The sequence below is a fragment of the Chiloscyllium plagiosum genome, chromosome 15 (genome assembly GCF_004010195.1).
Source record: "Chiloscyllium plagiosum isolate BGI_BamShark_2017 chromosome 15, ASM401019v2, whole genome shotgun sequence".
NCBI lineage: Eukaryota > Metazoa > Chordata > Chondrichthyes > Orectolobiformes > Hemiscylliidae > Chiloscyllium > Chiloscyllium plagiosum.
Genome location: NC_057724.1, coordinates 59505488 through 59518071, shown reverse-complemented (window position 1 = coordinate 59518071; position 12584 = coordinate 59505488). Strand labels below are relative to the sequence as shown.

Here is a 12584-nt window from a genome sequence, read left to right as displayed (position 1 = left end):
AGGTAGTGGCAAATGACAAAGAGTTAATTTGAAAGCACAGACTGAACGTTCTGGGTGGAGTGACTGCATTGCCATGAAAAACGTCTGCCTACAGTCATAATACACTGATTAGGCTAAATTGTGAGAGTTCGACACAGGAGAGAGCAGGAAGATCCACTCTCAGAAGCTGTCAACCAATCTAAAAGGTCAGCAGCTCCATTGGTGCTGGGAGTGCCACAAGCTCTCTAGTCAGGCAAGCCCTCGAAAATATAGTATGGATCCGGGAATGCTTCAAGTCCAACAGTTTCAGTTGGGAAGGATAAGAAAAGCTAATGGGGAGGGACTATGGGAAGGTGGGTGGGTACACCTTCAGGAATATCCTTCTTGATGTGTCACTCCCTGAAGATAATAACCCTTCTTTCTTCTCCACACTCCATCCATTTTATAAAACTAACAACTGCCTGCTCCTGCACAGCTGCTCCTATGCTAAACAAATCATTGAGTGGGCAGCATACTATCAAGGTCAACTAGGCTTTGAACAAGTTCCACTGAACCTTAATTTATTTTTTAAAAATGTTTGGCATGGTGCCAATTTGGGCATTCACCCATCCTTCACATTGTGGGGGTGAGCTAGTCTCTTGGCTTACCAGTGTGGGTATGTAATATTCAACCTTATGTTGCACTTGAGAGATCCCATTCCACAGAGAACAAAAGACAATATCATTGATTTACCTGTACTTTGTTCAACAATGCATTATGCGGAAGAGTTATTTTATTAAAATTCTTTCATCTGACCACGAGTGTGTAAACCCCCACCCTATCTTTGTAACCCTGCATTTCCCATGGCTAATCCACCTTGCCTGCACATGCCTGGACTGTGGTAAGAAACTAGAGCACCTGAAGGAAACCCATGCAGACACGGGGAGAATGTACAAATGCCACACAGACAGACAGTCGCGTGCGGCTGAAGTTGAACCAGGCGCTGTGAGACAGCAATGCTAACTACTGAACCACCATGCTGCCCTGCACAATGAATCAAATTGTTAACTTGAATTTTATAAATCAAAAAATGGAATTTTAAGACAAGTTTTACATTTGCACAGATAACTTCAGTGGGAGAATTCAAATCTCTACATAGCCACTTGATTAAAGACTAATTTATTATAATGTAACAAATTAAAATTTCTCTTTCACACTATTACTTCTGAAATAAGATTTGAAGATTAATAAACACCTCCAATTTCTGCTTAATTTCATGGTTTTCAGTCTCAGATCATCTTCCTCCGATTGCAGTGAGACACATTATTCCTTACCACAAAGTTGGAACAATAGGAGATGCCCACTGGATAAATTTTAGTAATTTCATTTTGAAAGGTGTAATAAAAATTGTAAATCAATTCCTCTTTCCTGATCATGGTTAATGCGATATACTTCAATAATGATTATAATAAATTAATTAAATCAAACATATAGATTAAACATTAGCAGCTTTGGCATGCCAGGCCACTTTACACACCAAATTTGATGGCTAGAGTGTTCTAGGAACAGCCTGGAGTGCTCTTTCTTTTCTCTTCATTGGCCAACATTTGGAAAATTTGGAGGAGGCAATGCAAGCCAATTATTTGAATTACTGTTTTAGTCAAACCATATATAGTATGACAAGAAGTAACTGGCAAAGAGAGAAAATTCCACAGGGAGTCTCATCATTCCAAGTATAAAAATGTTGAATGTTGTAACAGACTGCAATTAAATTATGTAGGAGATGGAGGAGTGTCAAAAAATCATTAATAGGTAAATAAATTAGCCAAATTTACTTCTTCCATACAATTGTCTCCACTTATTCCTATGAACACTAAAGACAGAGCACTAAAATCCAACCTTTGTAGTCTCCAATATATGCCTTCCAGTTTCTCCCCTCAAATTTTGCAAGGTTCCAAATCTTGAATAAGTTGGAGAAGTCTATATGCAAAACAAAAGAAGCATCAGCACTTTTCGTACACAGAAAATATTAATCGAAATCTTAAAGCTACTCCAAATGTTTTCAAAGACAATTTACTAAATAGAGATGGAGCTGTGCATTTATTAGGCAGAAAATTAATAAGGTAAAGTTCACTCAAATAAAATTACTGTGGAAATACTTGTCAAATGGAGATTATTAAGACAGTATCTAGTAGCTAATAAGGTGAACAAAAGTATTGCAGCACAACTGAATATTTGAAATCTTGCTGAAGCACACCATTCAAGCTTGTAATTCAGTGTCTTTATGTTTCCAATAACAATTGCATTTTGTCTCTTCCACAGTGAACAATGGACTTAGCAACACCAAGATGTCAACTGATGCCTCAGCACCAGAATTATAAAAATCAAGCATCACAGAAGCACCTTGTTTAAACGAGATGTATTGTGCTAAAGTATGTGCAGAATACAGTTCATTTTCTAAAAAGGCCAATACAGAATGACATCACAATGTAGAAAGAGATATAAATAGAAACAGTTACAGAGAACATATAGTTTTGCAATCTTCATAAGCTTTATCCTCTTGGCTGATTATTCTCTTTGAATACAATTTACAATAAAAGTAATCTCGGCAGCTTGGTAGCAAAGCTCACAATAATTTGGATTACATGCTATATAAAAGGAAGCTATTTTGTATGTACAACGTATTATGCAGAGACAACGGCAATGATTTTACAGCCTTAAGTGTCAGTAAACCCAGAAAAGGCAGCAGCCAGTCAAGACGTTTGGGTTAGGCACCAGGTCAAACTTTAACACTATGGCCTGCTTCTTCCAAGCCTACTTTATGACTTTCACGTAAAGAAGCCAGCAGCCAGAAATGTCAAGAATAACTAAAACTTGTCATAGATTGCTCTGTAAAAGATCCCATGCCGCTATTCTGAAGCACGGAGAGTGAGTTATCCCGGCATCCTAGCCGACAAATGTGCCTCAAATCGACCATGGCAAAAACTGATTTTCTGGTTCTTGTTGTTTGAGAGTGCTAGCTCTGCTAATACTGATGACCAAATTTTTTGTGTCAGAGCAGCTACAATGTTTCATAAAGAAAAGTGCCTTCTTGATTTTAAAGTTCTCAAGATGCCTCAAGTCATACAGCATGGAAACAGACTCTTCGACCTAACTCATCCACACTGACCAGATATCATAATCTGACCTTGTTCCATTTGCCAGCATTTGGTCCTTATCCCGCTAAACCCTTCCTATTTATATACCCATGCAGCTGTCTTGTAAATATTTAACTGTACCTGCCTTGACGGTCTCTGGCAGCTCATTCCATACAGGCACTGCTCTCACATTAAGCCGAAGCCCTCTGGTTTAGGATTCCCTCACCCTAGGAAAAAGACTTTGGCTATTCACACTATTCATGCCTTCTTTACAATTACCCAGGTCTCCAACGTTCCAGTGAAAATAGCCTCAGCCTATTCAGCCTTTCTATAGCTCAAACCCTCCAACCCTGGCAACTTCATTGTAAATCTTTTCTGTACCCTCTCAAGTTTAACAACATCCATCCTGTAGAAGGGTGACCAGAATTGAACACAGTATTCCAAAAGTGGTCTCACAAAAAATCTATACAGCTGCAACATGACATCCCAACTTCTATACAAAATGTTATGACCAATGAAGGCAAGTGCACCAAATGCCTTCTTCATCACCCTGTCTATCTGTGGCTCAGCTTACAAGGAGCTATGCGCCTGCACTCCTCGGTCTCTGTTCAGCAACACTCCCCAGGGCTCTACCATTAAGCGTATAAGCCTTAGCAAAATGCAGCACCTCACATTTATCTAAATTAAATTCCATCTGCCACTCTTTAGCCCGTTGGCCCATCTGATGAAGGTTCCATTGTACTGAGATAACCCTTCCTCACTGTCCATTACACCACCAATTTTGGTGTCACCTGCAAACTTCCAGCCATATCTCTTATATTCTCATCCAAATCATTTATATAAAATGACAAAAAGCAGCGGACGTACCACCGATCCTTGTGGGCACAGGTCTGCAGTCCGAAAAACAAACCTCCACCACCACGTCTCCTACCTACAAGCCAATTTTATTTTAATTGGCTACCTCCACTGGATTCCATTTGACCAAATCTTACTAAACAGTTCACCATACGGAATCTTGTGGAATGCTTTGCTGAAGTCCATACAGACGATGGCTACTGCTCTGCCGTCAATCTCATTTGTCATCTCTTCAAAAAACTCAAACAAGTTAGTGAGACATGCTTTCCCATACACAAAGCCCTGTAGTTATACGAAGCATTGTATAAATGCAATTTTTAAAAAAATATAATGTTCTGAGAAAGAGTAGGCCATACTGGGAGCCAGAAACAAAGACAGCAAATTGCAGTTAAGGCAAGTACGAATAATACAGCAGCACTGAGTGTCTGTGGCTCTAGTTAATGCATGGCTGAGGGGCTGGTGTATGGGAGAAGGATTAAAATTTTTGGATCATTGGAATCTCTTTTGGAGTAGAAGTGACCTGTACAAGAAGGACGGATTGCACCTAAATTGGAAGGGGACTAATATACTAGCAGGGAAATTTGCTAGAACTGCTGGGGTGGATTTAAACTAGTAAGGTGGGGGGGTGGGACCCAGGGAGATAGTGAGGAAAGAGACGGGTACAGCTGAGAACAGAAGTGAATCAAACAGTCAGGGCAGGCAGGGACAAGGTAGGATTAATAAATTAAACATCATTTATTTCAATGCAAGGGGCCTAACAGGGAAGGCAGATGAACTCAGGGCATGGTTAGGAACATGGGACTGGGATATCATAGCAATTATGGAAACAAGGCTCAGAGATGGGCACGACTGGCAGCTTAATGTTCCAGGATACAAATGCTACAGGAAGGATAGAAAGGGAGGCAAGAGAGGAGGGGGAGTGGCATTTTTGATAAGGGATAGCATTACAACTGTGCGGAGGGAGGATATTCCTGGAAATACATCCGGAGAAATTATTTGGGTGGAGCTGAGAAATAAAAAAGGGATGATCACCTTTTTGGGATTGTATGATAGACCTCCTAATAGTCAGAGGGAAATTGAGAAACAAACTTGTAAGGAGATCTCAGCTATCTGTAAGAATAATAGGGTAGTTATGGTAAGGGATTTTAACTTTCCAAACATCAACTGGGACTGCCATAGTGTTAAAGGCTTAGATGGAGAGGAATTTCTTAAGTGTGTACAAGACAATTTTCTGATTCAGTATGTGGATGTACCTACTAGAGAAGGTGCAAAACTTGACCTACTCTTGGGAAATAAGGCAGGGCAAGTGACTGAGGTGTCAGTGGGGGAACACTTTGGGACTAGTGACCATAATTCTATTCGTTTTAAAATAGTGATGGAAAAGGATAGACCAGATCTAAAAGTTAAAGTTCTAAATTGGAGAAAGGCCAATTCTGATGGTATTAGGCAAGAACTTTCGAAAGCTGATTGGAGGCAGATGTTCGCAGGTAAAGGGACGGCTGGAAAATGGAAAGCCTTCAGAAATGAGATAACAAGAATCCAGACAAAGTATATTCCTGTCAGGGTGAAAGGAAAGGCTGGTAGGTATAGGGAATGCTGGATGACTAAAGAAATGGAGGGTTTGGTTAAGAAAAAGAAGGAAGCATATGTCAGGTGTAGACAGGATAGATCGAGTGAATCCTTAGAAGAGTATAAAGGTAGTAGGAGTATACTTAAGAGGGAAATCAGGAGGGCAAAACGGGGACATGAGATAGCTTTGGCAAATAGAATTAAGGAGAATCCAAAGGGTTTTTACAAATATATTAAGGACGAAAGGGTAACTAGGGAGAGAATAGGGTCCCTCAAAGATCAGCAAGGCGGCCTTTGTGTGGAGCTACAGAAAATGGGGGAGATACTAAATTAGTATTTTGCATCAGTATTTACTGTGGAAAAGGATATGGAAGGTATCGACTATAGGGAAATAAATGGTGACATCTTGCAAAATGTCCAGATTACAGAGGAGGAAGTGCTGGATGTCTTGAAATGGTTAAAGGTGGATAAATCCCCAGGACCTGATCAGGTGTACCCGAGAACTCTGTGGGAAGCTAGAGAAGTGATCGCTGGGCCTCTTGCTGAGATATTTGTATCATCGATAGTCACAGGTGAGGTGCCGGAAGACTGGAGGTTGGCAAACGTGGTGCTACTGTTTAAGAAGGGCAGTAAAGACAAGCCAGGGAACTATAGACCGGTGAGCCTGACCTCGGTGATGGGCAAGTTGTTGGAGGGAATCCAGAGGGACAGGATATACATGTATTTAGAAAGGCAAGGACTGATTTGGGATAGTCAATGTGGCTTTGTGCGTGGGAAATTATATCTCTCAAACTTGATTGAGTTTTTTGAAGTAACAAAGAGGATTGATGAGGGCAGAGCAGTAGATGTCATCAAGTGGACTTCAGTAAGGTGTTCAACAAGGTTCCCCATGGGAGACTGATTAGCAAGGTTAGATCTCATGGAATACAGGGAGAAGTAGCCATTTGGATACAGAACTGGCTCAAAGGTAGAAGACAGAGGGTGGTGGTGGGAGGGTTGTTTTTCAGACTGGAGGCCTATGACCAGTGGAGTGCCACAAGAATCGGTGCTGGGCTCTCTACTTTTTGTCATTTACATAAATGATTTGGATGCGAACATAAGAGGTACAGTTAGTAAGTATGCAGATGACACTAAAATTGGAGGTATAGTGTACAGCGAAGAGGGTTACCTCAGATCACAACAGGATCTGAACCAGATGGGCCAATAGGCTGAGAAGTGGCAGATGGAGTTTAATTCAGATAAATGCGAGGTGCTGCATTTTTGGGAAAGCAAATCTTAGCAGGACTTATACACTTAATGGTAAGGTCCTAAGGAGTGTTGCTGAACAAAGAGACCTTGCAGTGCAGGTTCATAGCTCCTCGAAAGTGGAGTCTCAGGTAAATAGGATAGTGAAGGTGGCGTTTGGTATGCTTTCCTTTACTGGTCAGAGTATTGAGTACAGGAGTTGGGAAGTCATGTTGCGGCTGTACAGGACATTGGTTAGGCTACTGTTGGAATATTGTGTGCATTTCTGGTCTCCTTCCTATCAGAAAGATGTTGTGAAACTTGAAAGGGTTCAGAAAAGATTACAAGGATGTTGCCAGGGTTGGAGGATCTGAGCTACAGGGAGAGGGTGAACAGGCTGGGGCTGTTTTCCCTGGAGCGTTGGAGGCTGAGGGGTGACCTTATAGAGGTTTACAAAATAATGAGGGGCATGGATAGGATAAATAGACAAAGTCTTTTCCCTGGGGTCGGGGAGTCCAGAACTAGAGGGCATAGGTTTCGGGTGAGAGGGGAAAGATATAAAAAAAGAGACCTAAGGGGCAGCATTTTCACGCAGAGGGTGGTACATGTATGGAATGAGCTGTCAGAAGATGTTGTGGAGGCTGGTACAATTGCAACATTTAAGAGGCATTTGGATGGGTATATCAATAGGAAGGGTTTGGAGGGATAAGGGCCTGGTGCTGGCAGGTGGACTAGATTGAGTTAGGATATCTGGTCGACGTGGATGGGTTGGACCGAAGGGTCTGTTTCCATGCTGTACATCTCTATGACTCTATGATGGGATGTTGTAAAACTTCTAGGAAACAGGTGTGTGCGCCACTGAAAGCGCACATGAAGTTGGTTTTAAAAAGCAACCAGAGGACGGCATCTCAGGTATAAGGGAGATTGCTTATTTAAACTTCACTAAGCAATTATAAGACACTTAAAGGGTACACAGGTGCCACCTCATCATGATTAAACGACAAGTAATTTCATCACTGTGGGTAGTTTACATATACTAGTCATTTGTTCAAAGTTTGGGAGAAGATTTGTAACTCGGGTGCTCATTGTTGTGGTTCTGTTTGCTCAGCTGGGAATTTGTGTTGCAGACATTTCGTCCCCTGTCTAGGAGACATCCTCAGTGCTTCGGAGCCTCCTGTGAAGCACTTCTGTGATGTTTCCTCCGGCATTTATAGTGATTTGTATCTGCTGCTTCCAGTTCTTAGTTCCCGCTGTCCGCTGCAGTGGCCAGTATATTGGGTCCAGGTCGATGTGCTTATTGATTGAATCTGTGGATGAGTGCCATGCCTCTAGGATTTCACGAAACGACATGACTAGCTATCCTTAGTAGCCACACACTCAGATGACAAGCAACATGAGTTCGACTGGGACAACACTACTATTATAGGACAAGCCAAACAGAGAACAGCCAGGGAATTCCTAGAGGCATGGCATTCATCCACAGATTCAATCAATAAGCACATCGACCTGGACCCAATACACCAGCCACTGCAGCAGACAGCTGGAACTGACAACCGGAAGCGGCAGATACAAATCACTATAAATGCCGGAGGAAACATCACAGAAGCGCTTCACAGGAGGCTCCCAAGCACTGAGGATGTCACCTAGACAGGGGACAAAACGTCTGCAACACAAATTCCCAGCTCGGCGAACAGAACCACAACTAGTCATTTGTATTTATTCATTCAGGGAAATAGGGTATGGCTGACATTTATTCCCTATCTCTAATTGGGCTTTCACATTGCCTTCTTTAAGGCAGTCCATTTGGTGTAGATACACCCACCATGCTGTTAGGAAGGAATTCCAGGATTTTAATCCAACAAAAGTGATGGAATGTTGGAACATTTACAAATCAGGATGGCTACTGGCTTGGAGGAGAACTTGCAGGTGATATTGTTCCCATCTATCTTCTGTCTTCACAGTTTGTAGTTGTGGAAAGAGCCTTGGTGGATTTCTGAAGTACATTTTATAGATGGTACATGGTACTGCTAAATGGAGAGTGTGAATGTTTGTAATGTGGTGCCAGTCAAGCTGGCTGCTTTGCCTTGATTGATGTCAAGTTGAGGGCATTCATTTAGAAAAGTGGGGAGTACTCCGTCATACTCCTGACTTTCTATCTGTAGATGGCACATAGGCTTTTGGGAGTGAGGAGGTGACCTCCAGACTGCAGGATTCCTAACCTCAGAAGGTCTCTTGTGACTGTAGTATTTAAATGGCTGTTCTAGTTTGATTACTGGGCATTGGTAACACCAAAGATATTGACAAAGATGATTGCTGTCAGAAAGCCAAATGTGCAAAATGACATTATTGTAATCTCACTGATAGTAATACCAGACAAATCAGATCCCAGAATGAGACCTGCCTTGATGAGTCACATTTAATATTAGAAATTGGTTATTGTGAAAGTTCGTCACAGAAACATTCACACTTAGCTGCTTTAACAACAGAACATATGTTTATTGCACAAAAGATATAAACAAACAAAGCTATGTTATGAAGATCTTAATGTCACAATCCACTTGGGAAAACACACTGATAATTGAGCCCCACTAGTGCTGCAACATCACAGACTCAAAGTCCCCAATTTTCCTGTCTGATGAACTAAGATTATCAAAACACTAAACAGGTTTCAGTTTTTGACATAACAAAAAAAATTATAAATAAATTAGTTTTAATCACAGGAAAATAAAACACGAATTGAGGGAGGGGGGAGGGAGGGAGTTGTCTTTTTAAGTGTTTGGAGATTGTTGTTGCAGTTCTGTTCACCAAAGGCTGATTTGTTTAGATTTGAAAAACCACTATTTGTGTGGGTCAGGTGTTCTCAACATGACAATTCTGGAAACAACAAATGCTGGAGATCACAGTGGGTCGGGCAGTATCCATGACGAGAGAGCAAACTAACATTTTGAGTTTAGATGACTCTTCATCAGAGCTGAAGAGGAGTCATCTCGCCTCAGAACATTAGCTGGCTCTCTGTTGTTTGACTGTGATCTCCAGCATTTACTGTTTTCAGTACAGATTCGAGCATCTGCAATAATTTGTTCCTACATGATAACAATCCTGTTCACTTGCCCAGCAGCCAGTCAACAGCCTGTCTCTAGGTAAAGTTGCCCTGTACACACCCATAGTGCTGATGATTGCAGCAATCCTTCCCCATTGCTTGAACATAGCAACAGTGTAAATGCAGCTCACAATGTGTTCCAGTAACATGTTAAAACTGTAACATCTCCTCCCACAGTTTACTTGGTGTAAAGCAGCATCTTTTTTCCTATTTTGGTCTACAAATCAAAAACAGAGAAAGATGAAAAAGATTCAGTCTTTTCAATGCAAACATCAAAACAAAGTTTCACCACATTTCCCAACACGATCTGATACAGGGACTCAATCCCAGAGTTAAATATTTCTTTATCTCAGTATTTAAGTTTTCATGTCACTGATTCTTTCCAAGTCCTTTTCTGTGGACAAGAGACAATGTGAGATTCTTTTTGGAGTCTGCAACCTTGGACCTTTCACAATTCTAACAGCCTGAAGTTTCTCAATGCAAACAATTTGAAGACTTCTACACGTTCATTCAACCTGCAAATTCCATAGAGTAGAAAAAAAACTTCAGTTGAGGTGACTGGGTCCCTTGATTGAACTCTGCTTTTCTTCTAAGAGAAAAACTGTTCACTTTAGAACTGAACAGATCTCCTCAGACATAACTTCAACCATTTTGCTCTGAAATCAGGCAGCACAGTGGCTCAGTGGTTAGCACTGCTGCCTCACAGCGCCAGGGACCCAGGTTTGAATCCCGCCTTGGGCAATTGTCTGTTTGGAGTTTGCACATTCTCCCAGTGTCTGCTCCGGTTTGCTCCCACAATCCAAGGATGTGCAGGTCAGGTGAACTGGCTTTACTAAATTGCACATAATGTTAGGTGCATTAGTCAGGGGGAATGGGTCTGGGTGGGTTACTCTTCGGAGGGTCGGTGTGGACTTGTTGGGCCGAAGGGCCTGCTTCCATACTGTAAGAAATCTAGTCTAGTCTAATCTAAATTAATTGCCTTAATATGTCTTCTCTGCCTGTCAGAAACAATTGCATAAACATTTATACAAATGGAGCTCCAATGACATCACTCCTATCACGATGATATTGATGGTCATACGTTTGTAATATCTTTTATTATTTTGCTGCGGAAAGGTGATAACGCTTAAGACTACAGAATCTGACTGATAAGTAAAGCACAGAATGCAAAGGCTAATTTCAAAGGGCATTCAGGCCTTGGGTGGAAATCCTGACTTGGCATGCTTCTCACTCCAAAGGTTTCATATACAAATTCCAATTTTTTTCTGGTTCGTGTGGCATTTATATCTACAAATGTCCATTTGCCTTCCATCAGAAATCTGCATTAGACAGAATCTATGTCTAGGGTTTCATCATTTTAATAACATTTTAGACATTACTGTTTACCACAGATTGTGTCAATGTTTGAGACACTTTCTCCAGCATTTATTGCTGATAGTGTTTTCTAATGGTACATTTAGTAAAGGGATTATACCAGCAGAACTACACTATTTAAAAGTACAACATAGGGTTTGTTTCTACATTTTCAATAAAGCTTAAATACTTCTAATAGTTAATTATAAAGGACTCCCACCTGAGTCAGAGGTTTGAGAGCTTACATTCTACTTCAGGCTTTTGGAACAAAACAGGTCATTTTCAGATGTCAAACCAAGGTTCTATGTGCCATGTAGATGTAAAAAATCCCATGGCATTGTTTCAAATAACAGCAGGGATGTTAATATGTCCAAGCCAATGTTTATCATTAAAATCAACATAAAATATAAAGTTAGCTAGTTGTTACTTTGTGGGAATTTGCTGTGGGCAATTTGGCCGATGTATATCTTCATAATAACAGTGATTACTCCTAACATACTTCATCAGTTGTAAAGTGCTCGGAGACATCAAATTGTCAGAAAAGGTGCTACAGAAATGCAAGTCTTTCCTTAACAGAACGAATTCTCATCAAGAACCTGTCATAATGGAACATGAAATTTAATGAAGAAGAATGTACAATATCTTCAATTAAATATAACTTGAGTTTAAAGTTCAGAGTCCTGGCGCGCCAAAATTGCATTAGTAAGTATATCCAGTAAGCAAACACCATAATTAGAGTTTCAGCTTATAGAGATCTATGCCAAAGAAATTCTTGAAAGTTCACTCTTCAAGCTTACATTATAAATGCTATTGCCTACCAGTACGCAAAGCAAGAACCATAAAGATGATAAGATGTAGGAGCAGCAGTAGACCAGAATCTGTTAGGGTCCCTTCTTGGGATTCTTACACACTTGATGCAACTGTAATACACAAATCTCTGTGAACAGCCATGATTTATTTCAGCAAGTACAAGCTTTTGGAGGATCATGTAATACTCTTCATGATGTTTGCTGAGTGTGTCAAGCGAAGCTCCCTGAACAAGGGAGCCATCCTCCCTTTATACAGAGTTTTACATCAATCAGTTGTGCAAGCAAGACACAACCCCCGAGCACTCCCTCAGTCACATGCCACCCAAAAACAATGTAAAGTGATTAGACGATTCCTCAAAACACAGAGAGAGAGCGAGAGAGACTAGACTACTCCTCAAAACAGAGAGAGAGACTTGGCTACTCCTCAAAACACAGAGAGAGAACAGAGAGAAAGAACAGAGAGAGAGAAGGAGAGAACAGAGAGAGAGAGAGAGAGACAGAGAGAGAGACAAGGCTACTCCTCAAAAGAGAGAGAGAGAGAGAGAGAGAGAGAGAGAGAGAGAGAGAGAGAGGGAGGGG

General features: G+C 41.1%; 1 protein-coding gene across 4 annotated transcripts in view; it reads right to left on the bottom strand.

Annotated features, from left to right (window-relative positions):
* Window positions 1–12584, bottom strand: part of abcb7 (ATP-binding cassette, sub-family B (MDR/TAP), member 7) — a 96269-nt gene that overhangs the window by 61006 nt on the left and 22679 nt on the right. For all 4 annotated transcript variants that reach the window (XM_043704999.1, XM_043704996.1, XM_043704995.1 and 1 more), the window contains exon 2: window positions 1858–1938. In XM_043704999.1, coding sequence (XP_043560934.1) covers window positions 1858–1938 — 81 coding nt within the window. The remainder of the gene's footprint in view (window positions 1–1857; window positions 1939–12584) is intronic.